At 43.8% G+C, this 12500-nt stretch overlaps 1 protein-coding gene across 1 annotated transcript in view; it reads right to left on the reverse strand.

The window, feature by feature from the left end:
• Nucleotides 1-6186, reverse strand: part of LOC122259439 (uncharacterized) — an 88086-nt gene extending 81900 nt beyond the window's left edge. The window contains exons 1-10 of the mRNA XM_086554389.1: nt 6029-6186; nt 3723-3818; nt 3364-3491; nt 3029-3121; nt 2817-2933; nt 2140-2222; nt 1702-1910; nt 1198-1448; nt 801-977; nt 151-260 (exon numbers count right to left, since the gene is read on the reverse strand). Coding sequence (XP_086410515.1) covers nt 151-260; nt 801-977; nt 1198-1448; nt 1702-1910; nt 2140-2222; nt 2817-2933; nt 3029-3121; nt 3364-3491; nt 3723-3793 — 1239 coding nt within the window. The 5' untranslated portion in view covers nt 3794-3818; nt 6029-6186. The remainder of the gene's footprint in view (nt 1-150; nt 261-800; nt 978-1197; nt 1449-1701; nt 1911-2139; nt 2223-2816; nt 2934-3028; nt 3122-3363; nt 3492-3722; nt 3819-6028) is intronic.
• Between the last annotated feature and the right edge of the window lie 6314 nt (nt 6187-12500).

Genomic DNA, 12500 nt, shown 5'->3' on the forward strand with positions numbered 1-12500 from the left:
GCAGCAGACACGTATCGGTGTCATGGCTGCCTTCACCCACCGTCTCACAGCCAAAGCAGACCAAGACCAGGGAATACAGGCCACTCACACAGTCAGTCAGTAACCGCCAACAAACTGATGCCCATCAAGACAGCTGAAAGTCCTTCCTACCTGAATAGCGAGCCAGGCCACAGCATAGGACGTTGGAATGTCTTGGTAAAGAATAAATTTGCCAAGACGATATCGGTAGATCTGAGAGTTCGTATGAGGATTGCAACCACCTGAAAAAAAACGAGTATGAATATAATACATAAAATTGATATAAATAAAATGTATGACTGAATCGAGTATATCAATGAAAATGAAAAAGAAATGAAGCAAAGCAAATACAGCAATTCACAATTGAAATAAATAGAGTTTCCTTTGTTCGTGACAAAATATATGAGTCGGCGTTTGATGCCGCACATGTGAAAGGCGCCTCTATCAAATTTGTTCTGATATTTGTAGCCTTAATTAAAATTGCATTGTTTTATATCCAGTTAGTGAAATAACTAAGTTTTCGTTTCATTAACCTAGCAACATCTCTTATGTAATAATCATAATTAAAACATTTCACAACCTTAAAAACAAAAATATAACCTAGTGGCACGTATAACTACACTTATCAAAAAAATAAGAATACAAAAAATAACCCAGAAAAAAAACATTCACACTAAATCACACTGCGTCATAACCTCTAAAAAAATATCTACATCTAAAAATCTAACGTCGTCTACCTAATAAAGGCTGTCCATCTAGAAAGAAGTATCTGGAAATCCAACCTTTGACATTGTCCTCGCAGTGATTGGCCACCGCCAGAAAGGTATCCGAGCCAAACCCAGTGCCCAGGACAAAGGTCTCGAAGTGGTAGGCGCCCTTGGTGAGGATGCGCTGGAAGGGGACAAAGTGACCCACGTTCAGGGAGTACTTGTAGATTGTGCTGTAGATGTTGTGACGACCTGGGTGTTGGAGGGAAAGGGAGGGGGAGGGAAGGGAAGGGAAGGTAGTATTTTAGGACTCTGGATGACGAGGATCGGCATAAGGCCGAATATAAGCTCTGTATATCAGGTGGGGGATTTTAGTCATTGCATATTGGTTCTGAATTGCATTAAGATTACCCAAAATCGAGACCACAAACCATTCAAATAAATTTCATTCAAGATATGTAATTTAAAAAACCTTTATTATCGACGAAGTTGGCCATGGCGATGAAGTGAGCGCTGTGGATCCTGATGTGAGCCACGGAGTTGGGCCGCGTCCCGGGGAGCTGCTGGATGGCGTCGAAGTACTCGCCGGCCCACTCGTACACGAAGGACACCGTCTCGTAGTTGGCCATCTGCACCTCCGACGTCCCCGAGCCCGTCACCACGCTGACGTTGACCTTCTTGAGGGATTCGGCCACCATCAGGATCGGGGTGTCCAGTTGCGTCCTGGGGAGGGGGGGGGGGGTGATAGGGGGATGGGAATTGGGATAAGTAGCCTCGCTCACTTCTCTTTACTAGATTCTTCTAATCTTTATTCTCTAGCATCTCATTTTTTTTTCATACCCATGTCTAACTAGCTGCCCCCTTGCCTCCTCTCACTATAACCTCCAGCATATTTCTGCAAAACACGATTCATCCATCCCGCATTTATCCATATCCTTCCCCCTCAAGCAGGCCGGCGGGGGGCTCACCAACTCACCACATCTTCACATCAATGGGGTGCTCGGCCCGGATGACCTGGTGATGCCGGAGCGACACATCTCCACCTTCGGTCTCCTCAAGGACCTGGTAAACGTTGACCAGCGAGGAAGTGGTGGCGTTCTCGACGCACGTCAGGAGCAGCCTGTCTTTGGTGACGACGCCGAAGTCACAAGCCACGTCTCCGGTGACGGTATCCCAAAGAGTTGCCTGAGTGATGGAGAAAAGAATGTATACGATACTAAAACATGACGCATTTCATACAAGGTTAAACTATATCAAATTGAATCAAATTGAAATCTACAATGATTAATATAACAAAAAAATAACTAATAAATACAAACACCACGCACACATACAGACAACCATAAAAAGCAAGCAACTACTAGCAAGACCATAAAGCCATCCGGTAAACTAAATCCAAAGACACTCCCCGCACCTGCAGCGTCTGGGAATCGAGCGTGTAGAGGGAGACATTGGAAGTTTCGAGACGAGAGGGGGACGTGCCAAGAGCGTCATCTTCTGGAAGGGGAAGCCATAAGGAGGGGAGAGAGCGATTGGCCAAGGGAAAGACGAGAGGGGGAGAGAGCGATTGGAAGGGGAGGAGACGAGAGGGGGGGAGAGCGATTGGAGGGGAGAGACGAGAGGGGAGAGAGCGAGGAAGGGGAGGAGACGAGGGGGAGCGAGAAGGGGAGAGGAGAGGGAGAGAGCGAGGAGGGAGGGGAGAGAGCGATTGGAAGGGGAGGAGACGAGAGGGGGAGAGAGCGATTGGAAGGGGAGGAGACGAGAGGGGGAGAGAGCGATTGGAAGGGGAGGAGACGAGAGGGGGAGAGAGCGATTGGAAGGGGAGGAGACGAGAGGGGGAGAGAGCGATTGGAAGGGGAGGAGACGAGGGAGAGCGAGAAGAGGGAGGGGAGAGGGAGGAGGAAGGGGAGGAGCGAGGGGAGGGAGGAGAGGAGAGCAGAGAGGGGAGAAGGAAGAGGAAGACAAAGGCAGTCAGATAGATAAAGGCAAATGAAAAAAAGAAATACATCTCGGCCACCATATATCCAAACACACGGTCCCGGCTAAAACCAAGCGCGAAACAAGGTCAAGAAACGAGCGAAAAGGCCTCACTCTCAGAGTCCTCGTAGAGCGGCCATTCCAGCGGGTGGTCTCTCTTCGCTCGCGGGCTGAGCCGAAAGTCCTTTTCAGGGCTGCGTTCCGGCTGGCGTCGCTCTCGTCCGCCTCGCACTGGTTGGGTCGAAATCATTTTATTTATCAATTTTATCTTTTTTTTGTGATGCTTACGTATTTGAATGGGAGGTGTAGGTTTAAAAAGGCCTTACCGGGATAGACGTCGGAGGCCGCCTTGACGTAGAGTGATGCGAGGTCACTGGCTTCTCGAACGAGCCTCTTCTTAAACGAGGTTAAGTAATTATCTAAGGAGAGAGGCAATGTATGGTAAGTATTATGGCACAATATAGATAAGTATGAAGTGGTTGCAACGGCGTGATATTAAAAATGGCTTCCCATCAATGATTGCAAATCCTAATCATTTACATACTATATTTCATACTTTATGGTTATTGCAAATTTCCATTCTTCAGATGTGGAATGCTTTTAATTTTAGCCTTGAAAGAATATAGATATTTCTATCAGGGAAACCAACCCCAGGTCGTACCTAAGTCTCTGCTCTTCCTACTGGAAAACGGATTCAAGGTCTGCAAGATGGACTGCAAGAAGCCGCCGCCTGTGGAGTCCTCTCGCGTCGTCGGGAGATGCAACTCTGCTTCTGCATTGGGAATGTCTCTGCCAAACCAAGACACAGCAATGCAATATGTACAACTATTACATCGATATCAAATATACATAGAAAAATAAAACCAAAAACAGTTTATAAAAGCAAATTAAAAATAAATAATTTGAATTTATAGCATTCCTACCGTCCCCCCCCCCTTGGTTATAATCCACTTTTTAATCCTCATCTACTGTCGATTCAACAAATGGAAACATGCAATTCAACTTGTAAACGTGCCTTACCTGGGCCGACTGGGTGCAGAGAGTACATGGACCAGCAACAAGAGGAAAACTGGCGCTGAATGCAACCTCATCTTGTTGCTGATGTTGAGCTAGACCCTACGAGTGGGAGAGCCAAAGCAATTGTAGTATGGACGTCATCGAGCTTCTTATTAAAGAAACTGGCTATGTGACCATATACAGGCTTGTACATAAGTATACACAGGAATACATGGTGTCTCGGCACATCACTTCGGCGCTAAATTATGAATCGCAAAAGTACAGATGGTACATAGGACGTGGAGGAAGGTGACAGACATTGTTGCAGTTTCAAAACGATTTTCTTGAATTAATTACGTTTAATTACAATAGTCTTTTTAAGGCTTTCTAGATGCACATCTTCAACTCCTTGGTCACTGGCTGCTTATATGCAGTATATGCAATAGAGCTTGTAATAAACGTCCAGGTCCTATTAGTTTTCAAATACTGTAACACCAAAATGTTCTTTTTATTAATTGAATTAACGTCCATAACTTAATTCCGTAAAGAAAGTGGGCACTGCAATAACACTTCTTTATAAAACAAACCAAAAAACAAAAACAAAAAAAAATCCTTTCTTATAGCTTAGCCCATCCGAATGAATGCGAAAAGAGGATTTTGTCCGCATCCCTTCGTAAGCCTATCCCATATCTCGGGACTGTACCCTCTAACCACTGGGACTTTCCCGTTGTCCTTACTAGCTAAACAAATGCGCCTGGTAAAAAGTTAATAATATCGTTTCCTTGTTCATCCATCAGAAAATGACATGGTTTACATATTCGGTTATTGCAAAAGATAATGCACGCCTTTGGGAAAATGCAAAGAAAGATAAGCAAATGTAATCGATCGCCTTGGCTTCCACACCATCAGCGCTCCAGCAAAAGTCAGTCAGTACACCACTACGATATTCCGCCAAGATAAGAGCTACTACGGTTTCGTAACTTTAGAATGAATCGCCAGGTAGGTCTACAAGTTGTTTATTGCCAGAAGAAATATGGAGCGCCAAAAACACAGATGCCAGAGTGATCGCAAGTGTTATCAGCAAAACAGTAATACCTACAACTACTGATTCCATGCTGTGTACTTAGTGCTATATGAATGCCCAAAATGGGTTATGGTAATTATATACTCTACTTATCAATACGCTTTATAACGTGTATGTGTATACGTGTCAAAAGGCAAGTTGCATCGACTTGCACTCTGACCCTTCAAGATTTATGGAAGAATCTAATAACCTTTCATATCAAACTGCCACTTTCCCTGTACGCCACACGAATACTGAAGTGTTATTGAAGAACGGTCTTTACTCTATTCAAATGCACATATACGTTGGAAAGAACCTCCCAGCACAGTTGAAATAGTGCATAGCGTTCAAAGTGCAAAGAAACACGAGGTGAGAATCTTTCTTTTTCTTCACGGCACAGATTTATCCTGCATGATTGCATCCGCCAGATTCGAGATTAGCATGCATGCGAGGTGTCTCCTCCATTCTCTTGCTTTCGCGGCTGAAACATTTTCTGCCATGCGTTTGTTTAACTGGATAGGTTACCTAGCATTATCTGCAATAACTTACTTCTAAACTTTGTCTTTGAATTCTCTAGTCTGTTGCTGCAATGTGAGCGTCTTGTGTGGACATATATCGAACAAGGATGTCTATAATGTTGAACATGCACTTTCATTTCATTTAAACACGGAGTAGTGCGTGCAAAGAAAATCGCTTTATTTATCATCCAGAATGACAAACAGAATTTAATGAAGTAGAGATATTTTCTCCTTTGCAACGGCAGTGAATACAACTACTCTAGTCCTTACGAGGCATAAAACGTGAATTATTAAACAACGATAATAGCTTGATAACAGCCCGGTCACAAAGCACGCAAAAACACTGCAGTTTCCGCCTTTGAACTACTGGGCAATTTCTTCATTTTTATGGCACGAAAACACATCACTCACGTGTTTTGAATAATACCTATCTCGTCCATTGCGTGATCAAATATTAACTACCATTTCGAGGCCATCAAACGTCGGAGTAGTTATTTTAATTTTATTTTATTTTAAGCGGTCGTTTTGGGATGGCATTTAATTAATGTAATTATTTGTCGGTTTCAGTTTTATCTGTTTACTGATCCAATAACAGCGCTAATATAAAAGTCAGTAGAATGGTCGCGTTTACCGGCCTCAAATACCGAACAAATACAAATTAAATCATATTTCTATTTTCGCACCACTTGACTCAAAATCACCGTCGTTTCTGAACACACCATGCTAATTGATCAATAATACCAACTTACTTATACACAAGACACTATCATTAGGAAGAGAGCGTTAGGCGTATAATTTCGTGCCTTGACCCCGACGCCCAACGCACGCTTCGACTGGCTTCACGGACGGCGGTTTGGGTGGGGTCGCTGGGCGGCTGGGGTCGCTGGGGTCGCTCTGAAGCTTTCACCGGTTCGTTCGAAGTTCCGTTCTCTTTTGACACATTCGAATCTCAACGACTCTTTTTGTGGGTAAATTCGTGTGCAAAAGGATAAGGGCGTGGATAATGTTGAGAAACTTTGATGAATAGCTTTTATACTTCTCTTCTATGCGTCACGTTCATAATATTGCAAATAATTCAACCGAATGTTTAGATATGTTAGTCTTTCTGTCTGCGAGAGGAAGAATTTACAGCTTAAACACGTGAATATATGCAGCGTAACGTAGGCCTTCTCGGCTCTTATAGGCCTTTCCGTCTACTTAGCTTATCTTCCTCGAGGGATTACACTTGTCTCGAGTTTACCCGCTCTTATTCGCACTCCCGTTTCCAAATGCAAAGTTTAAATCTAGACGCATTTCTCAAGGATTTTAGGTTTCGCTCTGCCTAGTTTTTTTTGTTTTCTTTCTTTCTTTTTCTGTCTGTCTCTGTCCCACTTTCTCTTTCTGACGTGTTGTTTTGCTTTATTAACTTTATTGGTATCTTTTATTGCCATGTACTCACTACTTTTAGAATTAGTGAATTATAGTTAAAGAACACGATAGTATAGATCTTATTTCTTCTTTTTTTGTGAGAGGTGATCCCTTTACCTATTATGAGATGTTTCATGGATTGAATTACACTATATTGGAATTAAATCCATAGATCTAACGCCATACAAAAACAACTCTACATTAAAAGAAAAAAAAAATCCAGTGAAACATTCAGAAAGTAGATTTCAATATCTAGTATTACATACATGCATGGTATTAAATCTATGAAAAAGGTACAGAATTCAATCGAACAAACAATAACGAAAAATGAATTAGATTATACTGTCACAGAGCTTTACAATAAGCCTGACCGCGGGTTCAGTGTCAAAGCACGCTACGTTGATACTGGTGTAAACAGGAATCAATTCACATTCATTTTCAAAAAGCATTTGTTTTAATGAATACATACTTTTTCATCGCTACAGGTTCAATAAGAGTAATAATTCATGTAATCACTACTTGTTTATCAATTTCAGGGAAAATAAAATGTCAAGGTTAAGCTTTACTAATTTTCTGTTTATTATCTCCTCGCTTACTGATTCGGTTTTCTCTTTCTCTCTGATTCGTTTCTCTCTCTCTCTCTCTCTTTCCCTTTCTCTCTACTTCTCATTATATATATATATATATATATATATATATATATATATATATATATATATGTGTGTGTGTGTGTGTGTGTGTGTGTGTGTGTGTGTGTGTGTGTGTGTTTTGGTGTGTGTGCATATACATACATACATATATGTATATATATATACATATATATACATATATATTTTTTTTCCTACATGTACACACACACACACACACACAGGCGCCTACCCTGGGGGGGCAGAGGGGACAAATACTCCTCCTGGCCATCTCCCAGGAGGGGCAAAGGGGGCATGCAATGTCCCTAAAGACAGGCATGCAAAATGATAATCTTTAGATTTTTCTAGATTACCATATCTTAGTTGACTGCCATTATATTAGTTTCCAAAAGGCCAAAAAATAATTCCAAAACAAGAGCATCATCAAGAGATCCTAAATTGCCAAGGAACTAAACTAAATAAATAAACTAAAATCAGTAAAGTTGCAGAGGTAATCAATGCATAAGCGGGAGTAAAGGATGCACGCCAGCGATAAGCGATCGATTGCGTCTGTGCATGAGGATTCCACTCTCCTCGGCCTCCGCAGAGAGGGCGTTTAGTATAATGACACGACTTGAATCTTGGATACGATCTAGCAGCGATGCAAGCCACTTAGATAACATATTGTTTGCAGGTATGGACAGAGAGAAAAGGGATGATGTTGACATAGGAGGAATTGCAGGGGAGTTTGCAAGGGAAAATGAAAGGTTATGTGCCGTTTGATGTTTACGCATTAAACATGTTGGAAAAAAAATCATTTTAGTTCTTGTGATCTTTATTACTTTTTTTTTTTTACTATCAGTGCTATTGTAACAACAAAGCTTTAGACTTTAATTTCCATTGTGGAAAAAATGGCATTAGTTACAACCCAGCGCCCCTTGCCTTACACACACGTAGGCGCACCTGTATTTATATAAATTAACATATGTGTATATATGTATATATGCATGTGTGTGTGTGTGTGTGCGTGTGTGTGTGTTTATATATATCACCCTTTCCCCCCATCACCCCTTCTCCCCTTTCCACCTTCCCCCCACCCAACCTCTTACCCTTCTACCCTTCCATCATCTCTCCATCCATCCATCGCTCCCTCCCCCCTTGCCCCCCTTTCCATCCCTCCCACCCTCTACCTTACAACCTTTGCTTACAACCTTCCACTCCATCCCCCCTTCCCATCCTTCCACCCCTACCGCCCCTTCCCACACATACACACACATCACCTTCTCCCCCTTCTCCCCTTTCCACCCCCCCCTCCCAACCTCTTACCCCCTACCCCCCCTTTCATCCCTCCCACCCCTCTACCTTACAACCTTTGCTTATAACCCTCCACTCCATCCCCCCTTCCCATTCCCCCCTTCCCTCTCCCCCTTTCCCCACCCCAACCACCCTCCCTCCCTTCCTTCCTTCCTTCCCTTCTTTCCTCTCCCCTCCCCCTCTCCCCCACCCCCACCCCTTCAACCCGCCAACCATACCATCCAGCCCGACCGAAACGACCCAACGACCCTACGACATAACGAGCATCATGAACACCTGCCCCCGAATTCACAGGCGGGCATCTGGCGCACTGATATAACCTTGTCTTGCCTCCGCGAGATCAGATTAAGATTGTCGGGTCTCTCGCTTTCATTCTTCTTTCTTGTCTTTGTTTTGTCTTTGTCTTGTCTTTGTTTTGTCATGATTTTTTTTGTTGTTGTTGCTTTTTTTTTCCTTTTGTGTCTTGCTTCTTGGTTTTATATTGTTTTGGTTTTATTTTTCTTATTATTTTTTTCTTCACTTTCTTATTCTTTTCTTCTGTTTCACTTCATTTTTCTATCGTGTATTTGCTTTTGTTTTTTCTTTCGTGTTATTTTCTCTCGTTTTCGATGTTTATTCTCGTGGATTTTTCATCACGCCTTTCATTCTTCTCTTCTGTTTTGCCTTCTCCCTCGATTCTTCATTTTGTCTTTGTTCGTTCTTTCCTTTTTTTTCTTTTTTTTTTTTTGTCGTTGTAGTAGATTGTCGTTTTCTCTCTTCCTTTGCCATTTCCTTTCCGCTTGCTTCCTCTTTTCCGATATGTACATTATATATATATATATATATATATATATATATATATATACATATTTCTCTCCCTCTCTCTCTCTCTCTCTCTCTCTCTCTCTCTCTCTCTCTCTCTCTCTCTCTCTCTCTCTCTCTCTCTCTCTCTCTCTCTCTCTCTCTCTCTCTCTCTCTCGCTCGCTCTCTCACTCTCTCTTCTTTATTTTTCTTTCGTCTCCTTTTGTTATCCTTCCTTTTCTTCTCTCTCTCCTTTGCTTATCCATCCTCTTCCTCTCTTTTTCCATTTCTTCTTTCCCGTCACTCCTCCTTCTGCTCCCCGTCCTCCTCCTTCTCCCCTCTCTTATTCATCCTCCGTTACTTCTTTTTTTTTTTGTCTCCCTTTCCTTCACAACATTCTCTTATTGCTCCTCCTCTTCCTTCTTTATCTCGACCTTCTTCTTCTCTTTCTTCACCCTGTTCATCCTCCTCCTCTTTCTTCTTCTTCTTCCTCCTCCTCCTCTTCCTCCTCCTCCTCCTCTTCCTCCTTCTCCCTCGCACTATCCCTCGCCCTTCTCCTCCTCCCCTTCCTCTTCCTCCTCCTCCACCTCTCCCTCCTCCTCCTTCTCCTCCTCTTCCTCCTTCTCCCTCGCACTATCCCTCGCCCTTCTTCTTCTTCTTCTCCTCCTCTTCCTCCTCCTCCTCCTCCTCTTCCTCCTTCTCCCTCGCATTATCCCTCGCCCTCCTCCTCCTCCTCCTCCTCCTCCTCCTCTTCCTCCTCCTTCTCCCTCGCACTATCCCTCACCCTTCTTCTTCTTCTTCTCCTCCTCTTCCTCCTCCTCCTCCTCCTCTTCCTCCTTCTCCCTCACACTATCCCTCGCCCTTCTCCTCCTCCTCCTCCTCCTCCTCCTCCTCCAGCACCCCCCCCCCCTCCCTCCCCCGAGCCTTATTGCATATAATCTTTCGCACCGAATTAGTTTCTGCAGAAGCCCCGTGTTATGAGGTTTAGGAGGACACTAAGGAAGGGTAGGGGGTGTCTGTGTATTGGGAGAGGGGGGGGGGTGAGAAGAGGTGGGGAGGGGATGGAGAGAAGGAGGGGGGATGTGGGTGGAATGAGAGGGGAGGAGGCGAGGGGATTGGGTGTGGGGTGGGGTGGGGTGGGGGTGATGCGAGGGAGAGGAGGAAGATGGCGGGTGAGGATGCTGTTGCGAACGTTTCGTTGATGTTGCTTGCTTTGTTGTTGTTTCATTTTTTCTCTCTGTGTTTGTCTTTGTTTGTTTTTTTCTTTTTTCTTCTCTCCTTTCACTTTCTTTTTCCTGTTGATTATTCCTCCTCGTTAGTCTGTATGTATGTTCTTTTGTTTTTTTTTCTTTCTTTCTCATTTCCCTTTCTTTCCTCTCCCATCTTACTCTCTTCATCCCTTCATTTTCCCCCCTTCCTTCGTCCTCATCTCCCTCTCTTTCGCTTCCTTTCCTCCAGACGCATGTATCCGGTCATTGATTGCGCGAACGGCTGGCATCTGCATGTGATCCCTGTGCACTACGGCCATTATCGCGAACGGGGCCGCCTGTCTTATTGTTGTCTGTGGCGGGCGTGGTAGGAAGGGTGGGTGGGTGGGTGGGGAGCGGGGTACTCCTTTTCTGGTTTTGGTGTAATCTTTTTAAATCAATGTCTTCATGTTTTTTTTTTTTTTTTCTGTATCTCTTTTTTTTCTCTCTTTTTCTTTCTTCTTTGTCTCTCTCTCTCTCTTCTCTCTTTTCTCTTTTCTCTCTCTCTCTCTCCTTTCTCTCTCTATTTCTTCCTCCCTCCCTCCCTCAACCACTTCCCCTCCTTCACTCTTTCTCTCTTTTCCTCTCTTTTTTTCTCCCTTTCCTTCCTTTCCTCAACCCCCCACCCCCACCCCCTCCTCCCCTCTCTCTCTCTTCCACCCTCTCCCCTCCCTCTATCTCTCTCTTCCTTATCACTCTCTTCAGCCACTCCCGCTATATTTCTCTCGAAGCTCTTCTCCATCTCATCTCAACTGATCAAAAATTCATGATAGTTGCAGTCTCAGAGAACACAAGATGCAACTTTCTTTCCCGGGAGAATCCAGTCAGAAAGAAGGGAAAAAAAGAAGATGCTTGTAGCTTTCTTACATCGCCGAATATCGTCTTTTAAGCGAGTTTTTTTTTTTTTCTTTTTTTTTTTTCTTAGGACACATGGAGAGTTTTGGAAGAGTAGTTTTTTTTTCTTCTTTCTTCTTTGGGAAAACTGGATGGGGGCGGTTCTTGGGGAAAGCAGGGGGAGGTGGTTCTTTGTTCTTAGGGAAAGTAGTTGTTTTTTTTTTTTCCTTTCTTGTTGGGGAAAGCAGGGGGTATGTTTTCTATTTTCATGGAGATTGCAGAGTTTTTTTTTTTTTTTTTTTTTTTTGGGGGGGGGGGGGCCAGGGAAGGGGTTTCTTTCTTATTTGGGGAGAGCATATCTTATCTTTCTTTCTTCTTAGGGAAAACTTGCTCTTTCTTTCTTTCTCTTTTCTTTCTATTTTCTCTCTCTCTCTTTCTCTCTCTCTCTCTCTCTCTCTCTCTCTCTCTCTCTTTTACCATTCGTTTCCCTGTCTCACTCACTCTTCCGTCCCTCTCCTTCTTTCTTCTCTTTCCCTCATCCTGGAATTCTTTCCTTCTCTCTTTCTTCTCTTTTTCTCCCTCCTTGGTTTTCTTCCCTTCTCCCCTTCCCATATATTCTCCTTCTTTCTCTCTTTCCTTCACTCCATCACCTATATTTTTCATTTGCTCTTCCCCCCCCCCCCTTACTTTCCTCCTCCCACTGTCCTTCTTTTCCTTAATATTGTTCTTCTTCCTGTTCCCGCCTTCCATCACCCTCCTTCATTTGCCCCCCTTCCCGCCTGATTATTTCCTTTGCTCCTTCCTCATTCTCTTCTCCTCTTCCCTTCCCTCATTCCCTCATTCCCTCTTCCTCCTCTCCCTTCTCTCACCCCCCCTCCCTTGCCCCTTCCCTCCTTCCCGTTGTCTTCCTTGATTCCCCCTACTTTTCCGCCTTCCCTCTCCCTTCCCTCATTCTAAGCCTATTTCCCTCCCATCCTCCCCCTTCTCTGCTTTTCCATATCCCTTCCCTTCTT

This window comes from Penaeus japonicus, unplaced genomic scaffold (genome assembly GCF_977035675.1).
Source record: "Penaeus japonicus unplaced genomic scaffold, GWHDUDI00000001_assembly GWHDUDI00000029, whole genome shotgun sequence".
NCBI classification, from domain to species: Eukaryota; Metazoa; Arthropoda; class Malacostraca; order Decapoda; family Penaeidae; genus Penaeus; species Penaeus japonicus.